This window comes from Aquarana catesbeiana, linkage group LG11, assembly GCF_042186555.1.
Source record: "Aquarana catesbeiana isolate 2022-GZ linkage group LG11, ASM4218655v1, whole genome shotgun sequence".
Lineage (NCBI taxonomy): Eukaryota > Metazoa > Chordata > Amphibia > Anura > Ranidae > Aquarana > Aquarana catesbeiana.
Window position 1 is genome coordinate 40,424,534 of NC_133334.1, and position 25,807 is coordinate 40,450,340.

At 44.1% G+C, this 25,807-nt stretch overlaps 1 protein-coding gene across 4 annotated transcripts in view; it reads right to left on the reverse strand.

Annotated features, from left to right (window-relative positions):
- The window catches only part of TRIM44 (tripartite motif containing 44), a 165,684-nt gene extending 141,438 nt beyond the window's left edge, over nucleotides 1–24,246 (reverse strand). Inside the window, exons 1-3 of one of the 4 annotated variants that reach the window (XM_073604194.1) lie at nucleotides 23,956–24,233; nucleotides 23,307–23,871; nucleotides 10,496–10,573 (exon numbers count right to left, since the gene is read on the reverse strand). In XM_073604194.1, coding sequence (XP_073460295.1) covers nucleotides 10,496–10,573; nucleotides 23,307–23,705 — 477 coding nt within the window. In that variant the 5' untranslated portion in view covers nucleotides 23,706–23,871; nucleotides 23,956–24,233. Of the gene's footprint in view, nucleotides 1–10,495; nucleotides 10,574–23,306 lie in introns of all 4 variants that reach the window. The other 3 variants (XM_073604193.1, XM_073604197.1, XM_073604196.1) reach the window with 3 other exon arrangements.
- Nucleotides 24,247–25,807: the final 1,561 nt, after the last annotated feature.

Sequence of the window (25,807 nt, forward strand, 5' to 3'; positions counted from 1 at the left end):
CAGGACAAAGGCAGTATGACTGTGGGTTGCCTAGTCTCCTGTAGGTGGCAGTATAACCTACTTGGTACTTAGCCCCGGAAAGATTTGCCCCTTAATAACTCGGCCATTTTTTGCGATACGGCACTGCGTCGCTTTAACTGATAATTGCATGGTCTTGCGATGCTGTACACAAACAAAATTGACGTCCTCTTTTACCAACAGATAGAGCTTTCTTTTTGTGGTATTTGATCACCTCTGCAGTTTTTATTTTTTGCGCTATAAACAAAAAAATCCGACAAATTAAAAAAAAAAAAATACCTTTTTTTTACTTTCTGCTATAATACATATCCAAAAAAAAATTTATATATAAAAAAAACTAAATTTATACATAAGTTTAGGTCGATATATATTCTATATATTTTTTGGTTAAAAAAAAAAAAAAAAAAAAAATCGCAATCGGCGTATATTGATTGGTTTGCACAAAAGTTATCGCCTCTACAAATTACGGGATAGCTTTAGGGACTTTTATTTATTTTTAATGTTTTTACTTGTTATGTCGGCAATCTGCCATTTTTAGCAGACTGCGACATTGCGGCGGACAAATCTGACCCCAAATGACACTTTTTGTAGGCCAGTGACATTATTACATCGATCAGTGCTATAAAAATGCACTGATCAATGTAAAAATGACACTGGCAGGGAAGAGGTAAAAACTAGGGGCGATCAAGGGGTTAAGTGTGTTCCCTGGGTGTGTTCTAACTGGAGGGGGAATGGGCTTACTGGAATATGACAGAGATCACTGCTCCCGATCACTGGGAACAGTAGATCTCTGTCATGCCACTAGGCAAAATGGGGAAATCGCCTTATTTACATAGGCAGTTCCCTGTTCTGCTTCTCCTTACAGCGATTGCGGGTCGCTGGCGGACATCGCGTCTGCGGGACCTGCGGGCCCGCTATCCTCCCTGCACGGACCGACGTAGTATATCTGCGTGAGCTGGACGGCTAGTGGTTAAAGAAGTTTGTGAAAAAAAAATTATTATTTATAATAATTATAATAATAAATAATAACACATCTTTTTGCAGGTAAAAAAAAAAAAAAAAAATGCGCAATGCAGGGCTCTTTCAAACTGTGTAAGCTGTCTGCTCGTACCTCATATAGGCAGGCCTTTATACACTGATAGGAAGCATCAATGAACTACCTAGAGCGTCGCTCAACAGTGCCCTGGTAGTTCATTGAGAACTATAAGCCGACAGCTGCAAAGGATGCCAGTACTTGAAGTTTTCACATTTGCAGAACTCTGTGAATGAACAACGTGGCCAGGTGGGTGGAGCCCCGAATCGGCACATTTTTTTAAAATTGTGACAGCAAGTGGTGGGAGAAGATCCCCCACTCACTGTCACAATGGGGGGGGGGGGGGGGAATCGAGGGGGTGTGGGGGCTTCTACATCTGTAACCTGTTACACCCTGAATATGCATTAAGGTAAAAAAAAACTGTTGCATGCAGCCCCCTTTCCCCCCCAGACCCCCTAAATACTCTCCTAAGCCTTATCTCAATCCAGCATTGTGCATTAAACCAGTGTCTCTCTCCTCTCACTAGACAGAGGCAGCAATGGGAGTAGGGTGACCACATTTTCAAACTGCCATTCAAGGACACCCCCCCCCCCCCCAAGCATGCACTGGTCGGTGATGTCACAAGGAGGCGGTGCCACAATGTGACATTGCCAGGTGGCCCTGCCCCTTACCTATTTAAGAAATGTCACTCGGCGGGTGGCCGTGCTCAGAAGCAGAATGGGGTTTTTTTGTTTGGGGTTGGTCAGAGAATGTGGACATACTACGTGAGAGGGTCAGAGACTGTGGGCATACTACAGGAGACAGTCAGAGACTGCGGGCATACTACAAAAGCATACCTCCCAATATTTTGAGATGGGAATGAGGGACACCTACTAGCAAACGTATCTAGGCATAAGACACGCCCTTTGTCACACCCTTTATAGGGGAAATAACCCAAAAAAGTTAAATAAATTCACAAGTGCTTTTTTTTACCACTATTATTTCTTTTTATTTAAAGTTGAACAATTCAGCAATTTAGAAATTAGATGAAAGGTTTAGCACTGGGAAACACTTTTTGATAGATAAAAAGTGCATTTTATATACAACTATATAGATCAGACCAAAATGAGGGACAAATGAGGACGAAAGAGGGACAGAGGGACATTGCTCCAAATCAGGGACAGTCCCTCGAAATCAGGGACAGTTGGGAGCTATGCAAAAGATGGTCAGAGACTGCAGACATACTACAGGAGACGGCCAGAGACTGCAGACATGATACAGGAGATGGTCAGAGACTGCAGACATGATACAGGAGACGGTGGTGTTCTCTACATGGTTAACCCTTTCACTTAAGATATCTTCTTTTTGTTGTGTATACAGTTCATCAGATCAGCCTGCAGGGACACTCTAAGGGAGAGCAGCATATATTTTAATGCTGTATCTGACACTGGCTGGCCAGATGTGGGAAAAGCAGCTATAGGGTCTGAGAGAGGCCTGGATGCTGCAGAATCTGTTCCTACCTCATCCTGCATGGCATCCTCACCTAAAGGGGGATGGATCCCTGATAGGTTTAGACTTTGCTGGGCTTGGGAAGGTAGGAGTGGATGTACCTGAGCCATTTGTGTCACCAGCGGCGGCCAGGCTGGCTGAGGGAGAAGCTGCAGAGGCATACACTAGAGGGCCGGCCGCGGACCGAGTAACATGCTGCGGCCATCTTGCCGAGGCTCCCAGGAGACCGGTGGAAAGAAGCCAGAGAGCTTACAGGGTTGCGGCGCTTGCTTCTTTTGTCAGGTGAACTCGGAGGCGCGCTGCTCAGCCGTAGTGTGCCCACTGCCCACGTGTCAGCCGACGTCACGGGTTGTTAGACATGGGGCAGCCCTAGCCTAGCGACCAGTTCGGCAAATGATTATCAGGGTGGCGGACTGGTGGTGTGTTTTTTTTTTTCATTCCGGGACACTGTATTGTCCCGGAATGAAGGTGCCCGGGACACAGGACAAAAATCAGAATTAAAGGGACAATCCGGGGCAATCCGGGACACGTGGGCACCCTAAATGGGAGCTATTGGCTTCTGCTGCTGTCAATCAGGGAGGAGAGGGCAGGCGGCGGGGCTAAGCCACGCTGTGTGTGTCAATAGACACACAGAGCCGGGCTCAGGGGCAAGCCCGCACGAGTACTACCAGAGCAAGCAGCTTGCTATGGGGGCAGTCGACATGGGGCAGGAGCGTATACGGGGACCCTAGAAGAGGAGGATTGGGGCTGTTCTGTGCAAAACAATTGCACAGAGCAAGTAAAGTATACCTTGTTTTTTAATTTTTTTTTTAAATTGTCTAAAAAACTTTATTACCATCAATCTGTGTCCTTCAATGGGCGATAGGGAAAATAGGATTTTTGTACTGTAAAATCCTTTATTCTGAGACCACACAGCTTTATAGATAGAAGGCAACTTAAGGGTATACTGCCATTTTCCTCTAGGCAGTAGCATAACCTACTTTTCTTAATAGCATCAAGTTGCGTCCCTCAATAGGGTGATAGAGAAAATGGCTGGAGTTGCAGAGGGAAGAAAGAAATGGGAAATTAATAGTGGGTGTACATAGAGATAAAGTGGTATTCCCGCACTATCACGATCCCGCACTATCACCGAAATGGTCAATCCATAGCCAAAAGGTAAAATAATGTGATCTATGGTGCTGCGCTGTTGCAAGTGGAAAACTCAAAACATATACATATGACCAATCAAATATACAAATGAAACACTGTGCGTATTGTAAACATAACAGCAAATAGGTTATCAAATAAACAATGAAAAGTCCAAAAGGTGCGATATCAATATTGTGACACAGACTGAGTCCTAAGTGCCCGTCTGAAGTCACATGGGCATGACGCTACGCGTTGGGACAGACGGGCCCACCGGAAGCGACGTCGTTATACAAGCTCGCCGCTCGTGGATTTTATGTTTCTTACACCAAATGCTATACGAGTACATCAGTTGACGTTTTACAATATAACACTATCTGGGACCCCTTCTTTCCTTTCATATACCATATGGGTAAGCCTGGGAGGGACTCCCAGAACATACACCTGCCCCAAAGAAGTATATATAATACATCCATCCCAGTGGGATTTAGGCTGTATCCATTCATAGAAGCCCACAGCAATTGGATCATCCAGGATCTCCATTATTATCTTCATATGCTGTTACCTTATAGCAGTAAGGTGAGAGGCCACCCTGCACTCACTACACAGGAAAGAAAAGACACCAACCTTTATTGTCTTTTTTGCACAGAGTGAAAGAAGGAATTTAGCACTTCACTAATTTTCCTTTAGCACCGTCAGCACTGTCACTTAGGACTCGATCTGTGTCACAATATTGATATTGCACCTTTTGGACTTTTCATCATTTATTTGATAACCTATTTGCTGTAAGGTTTACAATACGCACAGCGTTTCATTTGTATATTTGATTGGTCATATGTATATATGTTTTGAATTTTCCACTTGCAACAGCGCAGCACCATACATCAAATTATAATAGTGGGGGTTTGCTAAAGGCCTCCTAACCTGAAGGATGAAGAGGAGACCGATCTCCTCTGATGGTTAGAAATGGCGGAAAGGGAGGGAAATGTTATCATCATTGGGGACTTCAGTTATCCAGATATTGACTGGGCAGACAGAACTGATCAGATATCTAGGGCTCCTTATTTCTAAAATAACTTGCAGGACAGTTTCATGTGTCAATTGGTAGAGGCCCCAGCTGGAAAACATGCTCTGCTGGATCTTCTAATTCCAAACAACGCAGATCTGTTCACAGATGTGGAAAGAAGGGATAACTTAGGAAACAGTGATCACAGAAGAATTACGCTCAACATAAATGATAGGGGAACTGCCTATGAACAAGAATACTAGATTTCAAAAAGGGACAACTTTACTAAATTGCACTCCATACTGCACGACATTAAATGGGATCAAATTCTAGAAACAAAGAACACTGAGGAAAAATGGGAGTGCTTTAAGAACTTAATGGCATTAGACAAAAACAGCAGAAAGAGGGCGCCTGGGTCAGTGTGATAAGCAAGTAACACTTTATTAAGATACACTTATATAAAAGCATCTTGCAAACTGCACACAGGATGGATGTGGATCACCAATCAAGTAGTCAGCCATCACAAGGGATGAGAAGACAACTGTGGGGATAAGCTCAGACCTGCCATATGGAGTTGTATGACCAGCAGTGTGATGGAGACATGATAAAGTGGATAACGTGTTGTGTTGCAAAAGCGATCGCTCAAATAGGAAAAACACAGCCCAAGGTGTTATACAAGGATAGCAAACAGTCTTCAGTGTAGGATAAAAGAGTGTGAGCTCCACACACAATCCGAGGATCCCCCGTTACCTCAGCACGGGGCTTTGTTTTGGAGGAATATTCAGGCCGTAGATTGATCAAATGTCCATTACTGGATCACACTCTTTTATTCTACAATGAAGACTTAAGTGGGACTGTTTGCTATCCTTGTACAGGCGGTCCCCGGGTTACAAACAAGTTAGGGACTAAAGGTTTGTTCTTAAGTTGAATCTGTTTGTAAGTTGGAACAGGTACATTTTTTAAGTGTAGCTCCAGCCAAAAAAAACTATTTTTAAGCTTTTTGGATAGCATAGGGAAGGGTTATCACCCCTGTAACATTTGTTTTGCTGTCTGTGCTCCTCTTCAGAAGATTTCACCTCACTTTCTGTCCCAATGACAATTGGATTTTGAAAATTTTGGGTTGTTGTGGAAACAAGCCTTGGTGATAAATCATCAGGTGAGGTACCTTTTCCCCATAATAGCTCTTACAGGAGAGAATTTCCCTTCCTAGGGGTAGATTTCCTCTCACTTCCTGTTTTCTCCCTCCGTTTGTAAGTAGGAGTCGTTTGTAAGTCGGATGTTTGTAAGTAGGGGACCCCCTGTATAACACGTTGGGCTGTGTTTTTTTCTATTTGAGCGATCGCTATTGCAACACAACAGTTATCCACTTTATCAGTTAAGTCTATTCCAACCTAGCTGTTTAGGATAAGTGTGTGAAGTTTGAATGACTGTGGTAGCTACCTGAACCTTGACAACGTTGTCAACATTTTAAATGAATGTGGTGGAGGTGCATTTTTATCTATTTGTTGAATTTGAATTTTTTTTTTCAATAAAATGTTTTTTCTATCACCGGCTGTCTCTCTTTGAAGATTCAGTTTGGATTCTATCCATGTTCCATATAAACATGGATCCGTGCTGCAGCTCCTCACTCCGGGGTCATTGCTTCTCCTCCAGGCCGAACAGGAAGTGGGTCCTGACCGAGACCCGATTGGCCGAGAGTCCCAAGACTCCCTGGCCAATCGGGTCTCAGGAACTGGCCGGGAGGAGAGTCAGGAAGACAATAGCGAATACTAATTCCTATTGTCACACAAGTGGGTGGGCTCTGCGCCCCGAGCCCACCCTTTTTTGAAGCCAATTAGTGCCTCAGGAGCCTATGGACGGGCCACCAATTAGAGCCTTAAGAGCCTATGGATGGACCACCACAGCCCACCCCCCCATTAGGCTCCAAGACCCCCATCTCCCTCCCTAAGCATCAAGACCCCCCATATCTCCCCACTACACACCAAGACCCCCCCATCTCCCCCCACTAAGCATCAACACCCCTATTTACCCCTACTAAGCACCAACACCCCCCATCTCCCCCCACTAAGCACCAAGACTCCCATCTCTCTCCACTATGCACCAGGACCCCCCCCATCTCCCTCACTAAGCATCAAGACCCCCCATATTGCCCCACTACACACCAAGACCCCCCCCCATCTCCCCCCACTAAGCATCAACACCCCCATTTACCCCTACTAAGCACCAACACCCCCCATCTCCCCCCACTAAGCACCAAGACCCCCATCTCTCTCCACTATGCACCAGGACCCCCCCATCTCCCTCACTAAGCATCAAGACCCCCCATATTGCCCCACTACACACCAAGACCCCCCCATCTCCCCCCACTAAGCATCAACACCCCCATTTACCCCTACTAAGCACCAACACCCCCCATATCCCCCCACTAAGCACCAAGACCCCCATCTCTCTCCACTATGCACCAGGACCCCCCCATCTCCCTCACTAAGCATCAAGACCCCCCATATTGCCCCACTACACACCAAGACCCACCCATCTCCCCCCACTAAGCATCAACACCCCCATTTAACCCTATTAAGCACCAACACCCCCCCATCTCCCCCCACTAAGCACCAAGACCCCCATCTCTCTCCACTATGCACCCGGACCCCCCCATCTCCCTCACTAAGCATCAAGACCCCCCATATTGCCCCACTACACACCAAGACCCCCCCATCTCCCCCCACTAAGCATCAACACCCCCATTTGCCACTTCTAAGCACCAACACCCCCCATCTACCCCCCACTAAGCACCAAGACCCCTATCTCTCTCCACTAAGCACCAGGACCCCCTCCCCCATTTCCCTCACTAAGCATCAAGACCCCCCATATCTCCATACTACACACCAAGACCCCCATCTCTCTCCAGTAAGCACCAGGACCCCCTCCCCCATCTCCCTCACTAAGCATCAAGACCCCCCATATCTCCCCACTACACACCAAGACCCCCCCCCCCATCTCCCCCACTAAGCATCAACACTTCCATTTACCCCTACTAAGCACCAACACACCCCATCTTCCCCCCACTAAGCCCAAGGACCCTCCATCTCTCCCCACTATGCACCAGAATCCCCCCATCATTCCCCACTAAGCACCAAGACCTCCATCTCCCCCCACTAAGCACCAAATCCTCCATCAACCCCAACTGAATACCACTGCCTTCTTTCGTCCCCCCTGGAAGACAAAGCAGCATTTGTTTTTAGGAATGTATGCGGGGTCAGGGGCGGGGTTGGAGGCCCCATCGGATAGGCAGTATAGGGACCCCATGATTTCCAACAGCGGCCATGCATATGTGCAACATGTGGCGTTAAAGCCCACCTTTATGCAGCTGCACCTATGTGTTACGCAGGCAGAAAGGGGTTAAAGGTTTCCATCATACCCCCCCTGTTCCGTTTTTTTTCTCCAGACTGTACATGTTAAAGAGTAACTCCACTTCTGTTGAAAATCAATCTCCTCTGGGTGCTCGATGTACTGTACATTGCAGGAATTTTAACAAACGTTGTTCCAGATTCCTACCGGTTTCTGTTCTTAATAAAAAGCTGTTGTGTTTAGAGTGAATCTGAATGGGAGTTACTTTTTCATGCATTCTAAGGAAGAGAGTTTCAGGGTCTGCATCCCTTTAGAAGTTTTTAACCCTTTGGCAGGATCTCACCAAAACTGACATTTTTGCTCCAGAGGCTGAAAATCTCACTTGTATCTTAGTGAAGACTTCTGGGAAAACTAGTGAGCCAATCACACAAGCAGGCAATGACATATGTGGGGGTTCTTCTGTACACCATTTGTGTACGAATCGCCTCCAGGTTGCCATATTACATTGAATTTTACAGAAAACTATAGCAGCTGAAGATTGAAAAGCAAAGGTAATTTTTTTCATAACATTTAACTACATCATGGCTTGTGTAGCAAATGTATAGACATGTGCTGATTGTTTCGTTCTGAATCGAAATTCAGACAAATTTTTCGTTATTTGGATGTATCCGAATTTCTGAATTACAATAGTAACGAATTTAAACAAATCAGAAATAATCAAACAAAAGTTCATCCAGAATGTAAATCAAATTCGAATTTGAAGACAAGAATAGAATAAAAAATGAAGTAATAGAAAATAAATAGAATAGAATAGAATGGAATAGAAAAGAATAGAGGAAAACAGAACAGAATAGACTAAAATATAACAGAAAATAGGGATATATAATATAAGGAATAGAATAGAAAAAAAAAACAGAATACAGGGGGTTCCCGGGTTACAAACAAGTTAGGGACTGTAGGTTTGTTCTTAAGTTGAATCTGTTTGTAAGTCGGAACAGGTACATTTTTTAAGTGTAGCTCCAGCCAAAAAAAAACTATTTTTAAGCTTTTTGGATAGCATAGGGAAGGGTTAACACCCCTGTAACATTTGTTTTGCTGTCTGTGCCCCTGTTCAGAAGATTTCACCTCACATTCTGTCCCAATGACAATTGGATTTTGAAAATTTTGGGTTGTTGTGGAAACAAGCCTTGGTGATAATGCATCAGTGGAGGTACCTTTTCCCCATAATTGCTCTTACAGGAGTGAATTTCCCTTCCTAGGGGTAGATTTCCTCTCACTTCCTGTTTCCTCCCTCCGTTTGTAAGTAGGAGTCGTTTGTAAGTCGGATGTTTGTAACTAGGGGACCCCCTGTAGATTAGAAAGAATATAACCGTCTTCCAAAATTCAAATTTTGAATAGAACAAACGTGAATTTCAATTCACTTGAATTTGTAAAATTTGAATCAAATTCGAATTTATTCTATTCGAAATTTGAATTTCGGAAGACAGTTATATTCTTTCTAATTTATTCTATTCTATTGTTTTTTTTCTATTCTATTTGATTCTTTTATATTCCAAACTCATTCTGTCTAAAAGTCGTATTCCGACAGTTATATTCTAATTTATTTTATTCTATTCTATTTTAATTAATTCTATTTGAATTCCAGAAAACGTTTATATTCTAATTTATTCTATTGTGTCTATTCTATTCTTTTCTAGTCTCTTATTTTCTATTTTTTAATTTTCTATTCTATTCAACTTTTAAAATGTATTCTTTTGAATTTTGAGTAGAATAAAATCGAATTTGAATGTCAAACTTTTTTTTGGAAGTTTGACCGAATTCGAAAAATTTGAAAACGCATAAAAAGAAAAAAAAAAAAAAAAAAAAAAAAAAAGGAAAAGAATTCCGAAAACGAATGTAACTAAACTAAATTATTTAAATAAGGGATCCAAAACAAAAATGTTTTCATTCTTCACATGTTTACAATTGTATATGCTGTATTTTTTAAAATGCTATTTTTTTCCCACGAAAGTGGAGTTACCCTTTAAGTCCCTGAAGTTTCTCTCGATACATTTTATTCCTTTAGTCCTTTCCCTTTAATAACACAAATTATCATGTTCATCTGCAGACATCTCCTTTAATTCAGCATTGGAAGTTCTAACCAGGATAAGAGAAACCCCTCTCGGGGAAATGCGGTTTACCATCTCTGGCCGCCCTTTGAGGGGGGTCTCTTTTGTTCCTGAATTAAAAATTCCCCGCTGAACCCATTAATAATACACAGGGTGACGCCAGGAAAGTGAAGAGCGGGCGAGGCAGCATCTTGAATGGTGTCCAGGCTATTTGAGTAAAGTGCTTCAGTTACAGTTTGCCAGACAACCTCCAGCAGCCCATAAAACATGCAGGGCGGGCAGCAGCTGGCTCTATGGAGAGGCAGTAAAGAGTGGCAGCAGAGACAAGAGGGGGCGCACAGGGCGTGGGAACAACACACACACACTTACGTTGGGGTTAAGGAGCTTCTCCTTCAGCTTCTCCACCATGTCCCCCATGGCCAGCTTCAGGTCAACGGGCTTTCTTTTCTATAGGAAGGAGGGCAAAGGTCACTAGAGCAGAGGATATTTAGGGTGATTGCAAACAGCAAGGCTAAAATTCAGAAAAGACAATGACCCCTATTATTAGGTTGGGTTTAAACTTTTCTGGTTGGGTGAAAACTGTTTATCGAAATAAATGGGCTGGCAACACACCAAAACATCCAAAAAGAGGACATGTACCATTTTTGGCAATGCAGCACACCACAACGCATTGAGAGAAAATAGGATTATTGTACTTACCATAAAATTCATTAAAGTGTTACTAAACCCAGGACCCTGCATTCATTATATCTGGTCTCACACAGTACACAGGAGCATGGAAATGCAACTATTTTAGTAAATGTAAAGTCCTAAATACCTTTTCTCATAAGCAATTTGAGCAGTCTTGTGACTTCTATCAGTGTCCAGCCAAGCACTGGTTAAAGCTTGTAGGAGGAGTTCTATGAGACTGCAAGAGCCCTGACCCTCTGTCTGGACACCTCTCTAGCAATACACATCAAACTGAGCATGTGCAGCCTGACTCCATAGGCTCTGTATTATCAGGAAATTATCAGGGGACAGTGGAAGGAAGGGAGGAGCTGTGCATACAGGAACAAACAGCCTTTTTACACAATGCGGAGGATTAACCCCTTAGGTTCCACAGTGAGTATAACAAGCATGCTTTACTGCATTTACACACTGATTTTACTGTTGTGGGTTTACTAACACTTTAAAGTGACACTAAAGCAGGGGTCTCAAACTGACGGCCCTCCAGCTGTTGCGAAACTACAAATCCCATCATGCCTCTGCCTGTGGGAGTCATGCTTATAACTGTCAGCCTTGCAATGGCTCATGGGACTTGTAGTTTTGCAACAGCTGGAGGGCCGCCAGTTTGAGGCCTCTGCACTAAGGGTTTTTTTTTTTTAAATAACAAACATATCATACTTATTGCCACTGTGCAGCTTTTTTTGCCCCGGGCAGAGAGAGAGAGAGAGCGCGTCCCCATGGGACAAGTTCGAATGTTCAGGTAAGTAAAACGGGGGGGGGGGGGGGGGCGGTCACTGACAGGTGTTTTTTCACCTAACGGTGAAAAAACACAAACCTTTGCAACCCCTTTAAGCTTTATGGATAATAGACAAAAATTATATGGTCTGTCTTTCTCCTGTAGGTGGCAGCGTAACCTACGTTGCTTAATATCATCAAGCTGTGTCCCTCAATGGGCAATGAAGAAAATAGGATATTTGTACCCATTGTAAAATTATTTTTTTGGAACCTAATGAGGCACACAGCTTGATGGTACTTGGCAATATAGTCACGGCAACCCTCAGTAACTTGCACCAAATGCCCTTCAATGCTGTCACTCTGGGGATCCATAAATAGAAGCGCGTGCATGCAACCTGAAAGCTCATCCAGCTACCGTTTAGTCATTGAGTGTGATGGGCGCTGCACACCACCAGCTCAGTGCTTGATATAATGTGAAAATGGCCTCAGCCTCGGCTCCTCCTAGGCCACCTCCGATGCGTTTCGCCCACCCCACAGCTTAATTGCCCCTGGGGCTTAGAGAAAGGCAACGGGTGTAGCCAGGGGCGTAATTACCACCATAGCGACCCATGCGGGCGCTATGGGGCCCGCAGCCGAGTGGGGCCCAGTAAGGATAAGAGCACTGCCGGCACAGTCTCCCAGCCAGGGGAAGAGAGAGGAGAGGAAGAGGCGAGCTGTCCGTATCAGCAGAGAGCTGAATTGCCCGATGTAAGAGCTTTCATTAGAACTTCCAGTGTTCCCGGGGCTCACGTCACATAGCTCCACCTTTTGGCCCGGTGCCTTTGATAGACAGAACGCCGATCCAATGCGGGACATGTGACGTCATCAAAGGCGTCGGGCCAAGAGGTGGGGCTATGTGACGACGAGCCCCGGGAAGACAGGAAATTAAAATGAAAGCTATTACAGCGGGCAATCCCGCTCTCTGCTGATCCGGGTGGCTTGCCTCTTCCTCTGCATAGGTGGGGCTGTATGGGGCACAGGCAGACCAGGATGTATTGGGCACAGGTCACAGGTCACGCTGCATTGACACTAGGGCAGCTGTGGGGGGGAGGGGGGGGCTGTTTGCAGGGGGGCCCCATACAACATTTTGCTATGGGGCCCTGCTATTTCTAGTTACGCCCCTGGGTGTAGCCTAGGAGCGAACCAAGGCTGGGGTGGTTTTCACAATATGGTGTGCGGCGTCCGTCACACTATATGATTAAGCAATGTAGGTTACGCTGCCACCTACAGGAGAATGGAAGTTTAACCCTAGGTTGCCTGATCGCTATAAAGCTGTGTCCCTCAGTGGATGATAGAGAAATATCTGTTGATGCTGCTGGAAATCTAGTTGCCTTGAATACTCTGCAGGGTTATCTCAAACAATATTATTGGGAAGTATATTTGGACTACATCACACCTCGCCTTATACAAGGAAAAATATTATATCATTCGGAATATTATAATTATTAATATTGTATCCAGAAAGACGACTAACTTTGGTAAAAAATGAATGGGAGTAAAAGACCAACTCCACTATGAACCCACACTTCAAAATAGTAATACCAAAAGAAAAATTGACCCCCAGGGAGTTTGTATGTAGACAGAGAATGTGCAACAAGAGTAAAAAATATGCAATTTTATTAATCACACAGAAAATAGAAAAATAGAAAATAGCATAAAAACAATGCCTATAATATACAGAGAACCCCCAAACATTATACATTTTTTTTTCTAACACCCTAGAGAATAAAATGGCGGTCATTGCAATACTTTCTGTCACACCGAATTTGCGCAGCGGTCTTACAAGCGCACTTTTTTTTTGGAAGAAGTACACTTTTTTGAACTAAAAAATAAGACAACAGTAAAGTTAGCCCAATTTTTTTTTATATTGTGAAAGATGATGTTACGTCGAGTAAATTGATACCCAACATGTCACGCTTCAAAATTGCGCCCGCTCGTGGAATGGTGACAAACTTTTACCCTTAAAAAATCTCCATAAAAAAATTCTGCAGGTTGCATGTTTTCAGTTACAGAGGAGGTCTAGGGCTAGAATTATTGCTCTCGCTCTAACGATCATGGTGATACCTCACATGTGTGGTTTGAACACCGTTTTCATATGCGGGCGCTACTCATGTATGCGTTCCCTTCTGCATGTGAGCTCGGCGGGACGGAGCACGTTAAAAAAAAAAAAAATTTATTTTTTATTTTTACACTGTTTTTTAAAAAAAAAAAAAATTGAAAAAAAAAAAAAAAAAAAAGTGTCACTTTTATTCCTATTACAAGGAATGTAAACATCCCTTGTAATAGAAAAAAAACATGAGAGGACCTCTTAAATATGAGATCTGGGGTCAAAAAGACCTCAGATCTCATATTTACACTAAAATGCAATAAAAAAAAAAAAAAAAAAAAAAATCTGCCAAATCCGCCACAGAGACCACTCTTATCGCCGGGCCGAAGAAGAGGATACCGGGGTTATGGCAGCTAGCTGCTGCCATAACAATGATATTCCTCTTCAAACTTAGGACGTATATCGGTGTGCGGCGGTCCGGAAGTGGTTCAACGTCTTTTTTTTAATTTTGTAAATGCGAGTACCTGAATTTGACTTGATTTCAAACCTCTAGTGGTTTTTTACAGCAGAGATCAGGCAGTAGAGATGGGCTCAGGCGTGTTCAGGATCCTAGTCCCAACCCACCTGCTCAATCCCGCCAGGAAGTCGACACTGCACACCGCTAATCACAGGCAATGGGACATTTCCTAACCTGTGCAGCTGCGGAGCGGGAAATGTCCCACTGCCTGTGATTAGCGGTGTGCAGTGTCGGCTTCCTGGCGGCATCAGTCAGGTGGGTTGGGACTAGGATCCCGAACACGCCCCGAGCCCATCTCTATCAGGAAGCACAAGGAGCCTGTCATTTGTGCTGCAGTGCAAGGAGCATGCTGATAGGAGGTGAGAGCAGAGGGACACAGAGATGAGCTCATCAGTCTGCTGCTTCTCCTTTCACAGGCTGGGAGTTGGACAAGACCTGTAAGGCTAGGTGCACACTGGAGGTGAAGGCTGGCCATAGATGGTTCAGATTTCTGCAAGCACCACCCAGCTTGACAAAAGTCAATGACGTAATTAACCGCGCCAGGTGGAAAATGATCAGCATCTTACCATTGTTCAACAGCTCCATGTATACAGTAGCGGGCAGTGGAGATCCCTCCCATGCTTTTACCAAATTGAGCCGTGCATGGTGGCCTTAAATCTCTTTACTACTGAGAGATTTAACTGCTTGACAGTAATCCTATTAGCACTCCATTGATTTCAGTAGGCTGCACTTGATGCGACTGCCAACAAGCAGGTAAATCTCTCAGAATCAGAGATTTCATTTCCTGTGTAGCCCTAGCCTAAGGCAGGCCATAGACGATGCAAATTTATTTCCTACAATCACAGGTTGTAAGAAAGAAATTTGCACAATTCCTCCATCAACACAGACAGGGGAATCCCTCCTGCCAAGCAATTGTCTTCTCCTGGCGGTGGGGAAGCCAGTGATTATCGCTAGAAGCTATAGCAGCCGCTTGAGTTAATCGCAAGCAAAACTGGTAGGCTGGTTGTACCCAAATTGATCGATCAACTTGGTACCTTCAGCCTTCCCATTAATGGTTTGATCCTAGGGCAGTTCCTGCTGAACTGACCGAGATTCAAACCCTCTGTGGCTGTCCTAAATGTTAGTGCTATAGAGAAAACTCTGGTCTCCTGCTCTGCCAAACAGGGCAGTGCTGTGTGGCAGAGCTATGTAAAGCTCAGGACTGGATAGAAGGAACTAAATCTGTTGGCAAGTAAAACAGCTCCATTATATGTATGTATTTTATCTGTGTACCGTATATACTCGAGTATAAGCCAACCCGAATAAAAGCCAAGGCACCTAATTTTACCACAAAAAAACTGGGAAAACTTATTGACCCGAGTATAAGCCTAGGGTGAGAAATGCGCAGCTACTGTAAGTGGAGAAGAGGGTCAACAATGCCCATTTGCAGCCTCACTGTGCCCATTTGCAGCCATAGGTCCCCCGAACTTCAAACTCGGTAGTTAAGGGTTCCTAGATGCCCCCTAGCTGCAGCCAAAATTTGGGGTCTCTGAACCCAAAGGGTCCCGAAATGACATTGCTGCAGATGGACACGGTTGACCGGGGCCCTGTATCTTGGGGTCACTTGGTGCTAGGAACCCCAAATTTGACGTGCAAACCCAGTAGAACTAGCACTACAACATATCCAAAGCTAGGGTTCCTAGCACCAAGTGGCCCTGAGATACGGGGCCCCAAATTCGGCTTGGAAAATGTCAAGCACTTTTCTGCAGCAGAGAATGACATTTTCCGAACTGACTATGGGGCCCCGAGATACTTTGGTATCTCGGGGGCCACTTGGTGCTAGGAACCCCAGCCAAATGTTGTAATGCTAGTTCCACTGGGATTGCACACCAAATTTGGGGTTCCTAGCACCAAGTGGCCCCGAGATACAGGGCCCCAAAGTCGGTTTAGAAAATGTCATTCTCTGCTGCAGAAAAGAGCTTGACTCGAGTATAAGCCGAGGGGGGCATTTTCAGCACAAAAAAATTGTGCTGAAAAACTTGGCTTATACTCGAGTATATACGGTAATTGACTGCCTGTCTGGGAGTTAAGCTTTAAAAACAATACATATACAGTGGGGAAAATAATTATTTGATCCCCTGAATATTTTGTACGTTTGCACACTTACAAAGAAATGAAGGGTCTATAATTTTATCATAAGTGTATTTTTTAATGATAGAGACAGAATATCTACCAAAAATTCAGGAAAAAAAAATGATACAAATGTTATAAATTGAGTTGCAGTTCAGTGAGTAAAATAAGTATTTGATCCCTTACCAACCAAGAATAATTCTGGCTCCCACAGACTGGCTACAGTAGGTGCTCATGTGATACACAGATTAGTCCTGTCAATTTAAGAAGGTGCTCCTAATGACAACTCGTTATGTGTATAAATGACACCTGTCCACAGAATCTTTTTCTTCCATTCACACCTCACCATCGTTGGTAAGACCAAAGAGCTGTCAAAGGACATCATGGACAAGATTGTAGACCTGAACAAGGCTGGAATGGACTACAAGACCATCAGCGAGAAGCTTGGTGAGAAGGAGACAATTGTTGGAGCGATTATTCGCAAATGGAAGAAGTTCAAAATAGCCATCAATCGCCCTCGGTCTGGAGCTCCATGCAGGATTTTGCCTCATGGGGTAAGGACGATCATGAGAAAAGGGATTTTGGTAGATTAGAAGCTTAATAATAGCATTCAATGCCAAGCTACGGTTTCCAAAGCGAGCAAAATCCTTTCTTGTATTAAGAGAGGTATGGACACCAGGGAGAGAGATATCATTTTGCCCCTCTACAAATCATTATTAAGACCTCATCTGGAATATGCAGTACAGTTTTGGGCTCCAGTTCTTAAACAGGATATTGGGGAACTGGAGAAAGTGCAGAGAAGAGCAACCAAACTGATAAGAGGCATGGAGGAGCTCAGCTATGAGGAAAGATTATGATTAAAATTATGTTATTCCCTCTTGAGAAAAGAAGCTTGAGGGGGGATATGATCAACATGTATAAATATATAAGGGGTCCATATAGTGAAATTGGTGTTGAGTTATTTACTTTAAGGTCATCACAGAGGACAAGGGGGCACTCTTTACATCTAAAAAGAAATGACTGACTATGGCCATAAGAACACCATCCCTACACTCAAGCACGGAGGTGAAAACATGATGCTTTGGGGCTGTTTCTCTGATAAAGGTACAGGCCGACTTTGCCACATTGAGGGGCCAATGGACGGGACCATGTATTTTAAAATCTTGGATGTGAACCTTCTTCTATCAGCCAGAACACTGAAGATGGGTCATGGATGGGTCTTCCAGCATGACAATGACCCAAAACATAACACCAAAGCAACAAAGGAGAGGCTCAAGAAGAAGCACATTAAGACCATGGAATGGCCTAGTCAGTCTCCAGACCTTAATCCTATAGAAAATAAATGGAGGGAGCTAAAATTTTGAGTTGCCAAGCGACAGCCAAGAAACCTTAAGGATTTAGAGAAGATCTGTAAAGAAGAGTGGACCAAAATCCCTCCTGAGATGTGTGCAAACCTGGTCATCAACTACAAGAAACGTCTTACATCTGTGCTCGCCAACAAGGGTTTCTCCACCAAGTACTAAGTCATGTTTTGCTTGGGGATCAAATACTTATTTTAGTCACTGAACTGCAACTCAATGCATAACATTTGTATCATGTGATTTTTTTTCTGGATTTTTGGTTGATATTCTATCTCTAGCATTTAAAATACATCTATGTTAAAATTATAGACTCTTCATTTCTTTGTACACACACACACTTGTCAAATGTATTGGGACGACACACACACACACTTGTCAAATGTATTGGGACGCCTGCCTTTACACACACATGAACTTTAATGGCGTCCCAGTCTTAGTCTGTAGGGTTCAATATTGAGTTGGATCACCCTTTGCAGCTATAACAGCTTCAAATCTTCTGGGAAGGCCGTCCACAAGGTTTAGGAGTGTGTCTATGGGAATGTTTGACCATTCTTCCAGAAGCGCATTTGTGAGGTCAGGCACTGATGTTGGACAAGAAGGCCTGGCTCGCAGTCTCCGCTCCAATTCATCCCAAAAGATGTTCTGTCAGGTTGAGGTCAGGACTGTCAAGTTCCTCCACCCCAAACTCGCTCATCCATGTCTTTATGGACCTTGCTTTGTGCACTGCTCCAAATCATTTGGGGGGATTATGGTGTGGGGTTTGGCTTGGCCCCTTAGTTCCAGTGAAGGGCGTCAGCATACCTAGACATTTTGGACAATTTCATGCTTCCAACTTTGTGGATGGCAACTTCCTGTTCCAACATGACTGTGCACCAGTGCACAAAGCAAAGTCCATAAAGACATGCGAGTTTGTGTCCCAATACTTTTGACAATATAGTGTATATAGATATTTCACAGACTAGCACTGCATACTCTTAGCACTATTGTTTGAAATTACATGATTAAAGTATATCTAAAGCCAAAACTTTTGGATAGACTAGGAAATGGTGAATCCTTTTTTATTTTAAATTGTTTTCTTTTTTTTTTTTTATTCCCCCCCCAATGGGGACACAGACAGCACAGACTTCCAAACTGCATCCAAAAGGAACAAAAAAAAGTGTGAGCTTTGGATATACTGTACATTAAAGCGGACCTCCAACTTTTGATATGCCCTGTACACATGGTCGGACATTGTTCGGACATTCCGACAACAAAATCCTAGTATTTTTTCCGACGGATGTTGGCTCAAACTTGTCTTGCATACACACGGTCACACAAAGTTGTCGGAAAATCCGATCGTTCTAAACGCGGTGACGTAAAACACGTACATCGGGACTATAAACGGGGCAGTAGCCAACAGCTTTAGTTTCTTAATTTATTCTGAGCATGCGTGGCACTTTGTGCGTCGGATTTGTGTACACACGATCGGAATTTCCGACAACGGATTTTGTTGTCGGAAAATTTTATAGCCTGCTCTCAAACTTTGTGTGTCGGAAATTCCTATGGAAAATGTGTGATGGAGCCCACACACACGGTAGGAATTTCCTACAACAAGGTCCTATCACACATTTTCCATCGGAAAATCCTATCGTGTGTACGAGGCATTACACTTCGTTCGTTTGGGCCAAGCTGTTCCTCATTAACATGTGAGGCCGCTGGATGTGCGGTATAAACTGTATGTAACTGAGGCAGCATACAGCATACCCACACGGGTTGGAGCCGAGACTTCCTGGCTCATACCCAGAACACAGTAGAGTCTATCTAATTGGTGCTCAGCCATTCAGAGAAAGCAATCTATTCTAGAAATGAATACAAAGCTTCCTCTGATTGGCTGAGTCAGAGAGGTGGGCTGATGATGTCACAACCTCTAACTAAGCCAATGTATCCATGGGGTGCTGACGGAATATGTGTTCTTCCATGGATCTCAAAACAATTAGGCAGGCCAGTCGAAGTAAACGGAAATCTGCAAATTTGCATTTATAGTGGGCTTCCTTCGTACTTCAGTAAGTATAGAGGAAACCCAGCCACATATCATACAGTGATCAGACCTGGATGCTGGAAGCCCAAAATAGATGGTGGATGAAGTATTGATAAAAAGGAATTTAGTCCATACACAAGGGATCACTTCAGAACTCATTTTATAAGGTCACACACAGGTAATGTCGCATAACGGTTTTGACACATTGGAATTTGTGCCGGAATAATTAGATCCCTGGGTGTGTGGACCATATTCCTTTTCTCAGACACACATCAAGCATAGGAAAAACAACACTCGTCTACATGAACACTAAGGATGAGCTCAGGCGTGTTCGCAAACAGCACGTGCAGAGCCCGCCAGGAAGTCGGCACTGCACAGCGCTAATCACAGGCAGTGAGACATTTCCTGATTTCTGCAGCCGCGCATCGGGACGATGTCTCACTGCTTGTGATTAGCGCTCCACAATGCCGATTTCCTGGCGGGCTCTGCACGTGCTGTTTGCGAACACGCCTGAGCTCATCCTTAAAGTGGTTGTAAACCCATTTAAAAAAATTCCACAAAAAAAAACAAAAACCTGCAAAACAACCTGCATAGCATACTAGCTCATTATGAATTACTTACCTGAGATAGAAGCCCCCACAGCGGTCCTCGTTCACTGCTCCAGCAGACGACATCTCTCCGGGGGGGTTACTTCTGGGTATCGCGGCTCCGGCGCTGTGATTGGCCCGGAGCCGCGATGACATCACACCCGCGCATGCGCGCGGGAGCCGCCAGAAATGACACAGCACAACTGGAGCAATGGCACCTACGTGCCATTGCTTCTGTTTGCTTAAGTGCGCAGGTACCGATGACGTCGTCAAATACAGGGATATCTCCTAAACCATAGGTGTCAAACACAAGGCCCGTGGGCTGAATCCGGCCCTCCTCCAGACCCCTACTTTCTGCTTTCAAGCAATGCATCCAGCTTCTTCCCAGCAGCAGAATAAGGAAAGGGGGTGCACTGTGATGTTAGGGAGAGTAGGGGACTCAACTTCTGATGGTGGGGTGGCTCTTGACATCTAATGTAAGGGGAGGGGATGCGCTGGACATCTAATATTACAGATACAACTGGCCCTTTTCAGGACAATCATAATGCTGATGCGGCCCACAATGAAATTTGAGTTTGACACCCCTGTCCTAAACCATGCAGGTTTAGGAGATATCCATTGTAGCTACAGGTAAGCCTAATTATAGGCTTTCCTGTAGTATAAAGTGGTTGTAAAAGGTTTACAACCACTTTAATGAACACCAACATGTAGCGTTGGGCGTCCTTCATAAAGGCCAAGGCAGGAGCTCAACAGCAAGGCTTCTCCAGAGATCCTAAAATCAAAATAATATTTTTGCTTGGACTAATGCTACATTCTTACCTTCTCTAGAAAAAGCAACTAAAGCAGCAGTTTTCAACCAGGGTTCCATAGAACCCTAGGGTTCGGCAAGAGGTAGCTAGGGTTGTCCTTGAGCTGTGGCCTTTTGACCTCCCATCTGATGGCAGATGGCAGAGCCAGCAGCATGACAGCGAAGATCATTTTACCTGTCTGATAGGGCGGCATTCTGACCACCACTGCAAAAGGGTATTCTACCCACTGTTTACCAATACAAGGGGCATTCTTCATAATGGCCAACACTATAAAGAAGGGCATTCTTCCCACTGATCCCCAAAATGAGGAACATTCTCCCCGCTGATCCCCAACATAAGGAACATTCTCCCTGCTGATCACCAATGTAAGGAACATTCTTCCCGCTGATCACCAACGTGAGGGACATTCTTCCCGCTGATCACCAACGTGAGGGACATTCTCTTCGCTGATCACCAACGTGAGGAACATTCTTCCCGCTGATCCCCAACGTGAGGAACATTCTTCCCGCTGATCACCAACGTGAGGATGGCATTCTGACCACCACTGTAAAAGGGTATTCTACCCACTGTTTACCAATACAAGGGGCATTCTTCATAATGGCCAACACTATAAAGAGGGCATTCTTCCCACTGATCACCAACGTGAGGAACATTCTCCCACTGATCCCCAACATGAGGAACATTCTTCCCGCTGATCACCAACGTAAGGAACATTCTTCCCGCTGATCACCAACGTAAGGAACATTCTTCCCGCTGATCACCAACGTAAGGAACATTCTTCCCGCTGATCACCAACGTAAGGAACATTCTTCCCGCTGATCACCAACGTAAGGAACATTCTTCCCGCTGATCACCAACGTAAGGAACATTCTTCCCGCTGATCACCAACGTAAGGAACATTCTTCCCGCTGATCACCAACGTAAGGAACATTCTTCCCGCTGATCACCAACGTGAGGAACATTCTTCCCGCTGATCACCAACGTGAGGAACATTCTGCCCGCTGATCACCAACGTAAGGAACATTCTTCCCGCTGATCACCAACGTGAGGAACATTCTGCCCGCTGATCACCAACGTGAGGAACATTCTGCCCGCTGATCACCAACGTGAGGAACATTCTGCCCGCTGATCACCAACGTAAGGAACATTCTGCCCGCTGATCACCAACGTAAGGAACATTCTGCCCGCTGATCACCAACGTAAGGAACATTCTGCCCGCTGATCACCAACGTGAGGAACATTCTGCCCGCTGATCACCAACGTAAGGAACATTCTGCCCGCTGATCACCAACGTGAGGGACATTCTTCCCGCTGATCACCAACATGAGGAACATTCTTTCCATTGATCACCAATGTAAGGAGCATACTTCCCACCATTACTGTAAAGGGGGCATTCTTCCTACTGGCCACCAGTGTAAGGAGGGATTCTTCCCACTCACCATTACTGTAAATGGGAATGCTTCCTGCTGACCTCTGATGAAATAATTTTAGCAGGGGTTTTCTGGAGCCCAAAAACTCTGGGGGGAAAAGGGGTTAAGAAAGGCTGATCTAAATATTTACCAAGCAACAAAAGGCAACAGTTGACCGGTATGCATTGTTACAACCCCTAGAAACCAACTAGAACTCAACATTTACTAGCCCAAGTTTGCCCATAGTCTAGCTTTTCTCAGTGATGACATCTGCCCATCCTTGCTTGCATCACCAGGTCAAAAGAACCTGCTGCATTCTTCTCCCCAGCATGTTGTACCAGTACACACTTGGAAAGGAACCAGCCAGTGTTTGGTCACACAAGGATTTTTCAAACTGTCCCAAAAAAACCTGCATGTGAAAATCGACCACCTAGAAATGGTTATTGTGAATTGCCCCTTGCCAACACTGCAAACGATAGCCAACTCTGCTTCATCTCTTGCAAATTCTTTAAAGAGCACCTGTCATGGGACAATATGCTGTCATTGCTAACTTCACTTTTTGAAAATGCTAGTTGCCTGGCTGTCATGTTATTGGCCTTAATGCTTTTGGAATTTTTTTTTTCTGACACTGGTTTACATCAAGCTTGTTCCAGGCCTGTGGCTCAAAGCATGCTGGAGCCTAAAGGCCAAAAAAACTAGCATTCTCGGAAGACTTCCTAGGTGTATTGTGATTGCTTGCTATGGGTGACACCATTATCGCTCTTTGCCCTGCTATTAAAAGACCTGGCTGCTATGTGTTCTATTACAGCGTGGTGGCCCCCTAATGTTCTCGCTCAGCCATGTACCTTCATTTCCTGATAGGCCTCGTTGAGCGTGATCAGCTGGTGTTGGCGGTGGTCCCCAGCCACGGCGCACAAGACGCAGATGATTTTGGAGTCCTCTTTGCAGTACAGACTCAGCTCCTGCTTGTGCAAGGGACAGTTCTTCCTGTCCGACACCTGCTTCTTCTGCTTGTCGTCTGTCTCCGGCTCGCCAACCGGGGTAGTTTCTTCTGCAGCGAAGATCTCCGCGATATCCGTGAGCCTGTGGCCGGCGTATTGCGTTCTGTGTTCCTCGGCATGGGTGTCACAGTAGGAAAATGCGCACTCTTCGCAAACGACCAGGGCGTCCTGGGCCTCATCGGGTTCGCAGGCGTCACACTTGCCATCGTAGGGTAGCTGAGCTTCCTCTCCTGCTCCGGCCATGGAAAAACTTTTCCTGCTGCCCCCCGAACAGATGCAAATTGGATGCAGTTGGCTGCACAAAGCTGTCAAGTTTATCGAAGGTTCAACACTTTGGCAGCGATTCCTCTTGGCCTACTTTTTGCCGCTGCACCTGTAGTTTGTTGCTTCCTCTTTGCAGATTCTCTTCCTGCAATATGAGATGTGTAAGGGATCAGCAATCACACGCATGCACGCCCTTTGTGCTACACCCTTTGTATAAGCCTCACCTTACTTGTTCTGCTACTGCTGTCTGGGCTGCACAGCTGATCCCTCTCCCAGCCTGTGTCTGAACAATGAGGATTTGCCAGGATCCGGCCTCCTCATCGCTGCCTTGTTCAGCCCTTCCTGGATCTGCTTTCACTTTTGCATGCTGCAGTGTTTTGCTTCCTGAGTCAAGCGAACAGGAAAGGCGAGCCTTTGCACAAATGCTGAAGCTCGTCTGCTGCTGCGGAAATTGTGGCTGACCGAATGACGGGATCCCATAGCAAGATTTTATTGGTCAACTCTCCTTGTGGCAGCTTAATGGGGGTTATTTACGAAAGGCAAATCCACTTTGCACTGCAAGTGCACTTGGAAGTGCAGTCCCTCTAAATCTAAGGGGTAGATCTGAAATGAGTGGAAGCTCTGCTGATTTTATCATCCAATCATGTGCAAGCTAAAATGCTGCTTTTTATTCTTCTTGCATGGCCCCCTCGGATCTACAGCGACTGCACTTCCAAGTGCACTTGTAGTGCAAAGTGGATTTTCCTTTAGTAAATAACCCCCATTGTGTCAACTGTGACCATACGTGTCATTGATCTTACCATAAAGTATGTCGAAATCAAGAATGGGCAGCAGGAGAGCTGTCAGCATAGTCAGTGCATGGCTAGGGACTGGGGCTACAGATAAAAGTTCTAGTTGTAGCAATAATCATAATCATAATAATAACAATAATATTAATGATAATAATAATAACTGTCAGCATAGTCAGTGCTCTGCTAGGGACCGGGGGTTGCAGATAAAAGATGTAGTTGTAGTAGCAATAATAATAATAATAACCATACTAATAATAATCATCATCATCATCATTTTAACATAATAATAACAACAATAATAATAACAACCATAAAAATAATAATATTAATATGAATAATAATGATGGCTGTTAGCATAGTCAGTGCACTTCTAGGGACTGGGGCTGCAGATAGAAGTTATGGTTGTAGTAGCAATAATAATAATAATAACCATAATAACAACAATAATAATAACAACCTTAAAATTAATAATCATGTTAATAGCTGTCAGCATAGTCAGTGCACTGCTGGGGACTGGGGCTGCAGATAAAAGATGTAGTTGTAGTAGCAATAATAATAATAACCATAATAATAATACTCATCATCATCTTAATATTAACATAATAATAACAACAGCAATAAAAATAAAAAACATAAAAATAATAATATTAATATGAATAATAATGATAGCTGTTAGCATAGTCAGTGCTCTTCTAGGGACTGGGGCTGCAGATAGAAGTTATAGTTTTAGTAGCAATAATAATAATACTAACCATAATAGTAATCATCATAATAATAATAACCATAATAACAACAATAATAATAACAACCTTAAAATGAATAATCATAATAATAACTGTCAGCATAGTCAGTGCACTGCTAGGGACTGGGGCTGCAGATAAAAGATGTAGTTGTAGTAGCAATAATAATAATAATAACAACAACAATAATAATACTAATAATAATTATCATCATCATAATATTAACATAATAATAACAACAACAATAATAATAACAACCATAAAAATAATAATATTAATATGAATAATAATGATAGCTGTTAGAATAGTCAGTGCACTTCTAGGGACTGGGGCTGCAGATAGAAGTTATGGTTGTAGTAACAATAATAATAATAACCATAATCATAGCTCCCAACTGTTCCTGATTTGAAGGGACTGTCCCTCTGTCCCTCTTTCCTCCTCATTTATCCCTCATTTTGGTCTGATCTATATAGATGATTTTAAAATGCACTTTTTATCTATCAAAAAGTGTTTTCCAGTGCTAAACCTTTCATCTGATTTATAAATTGCT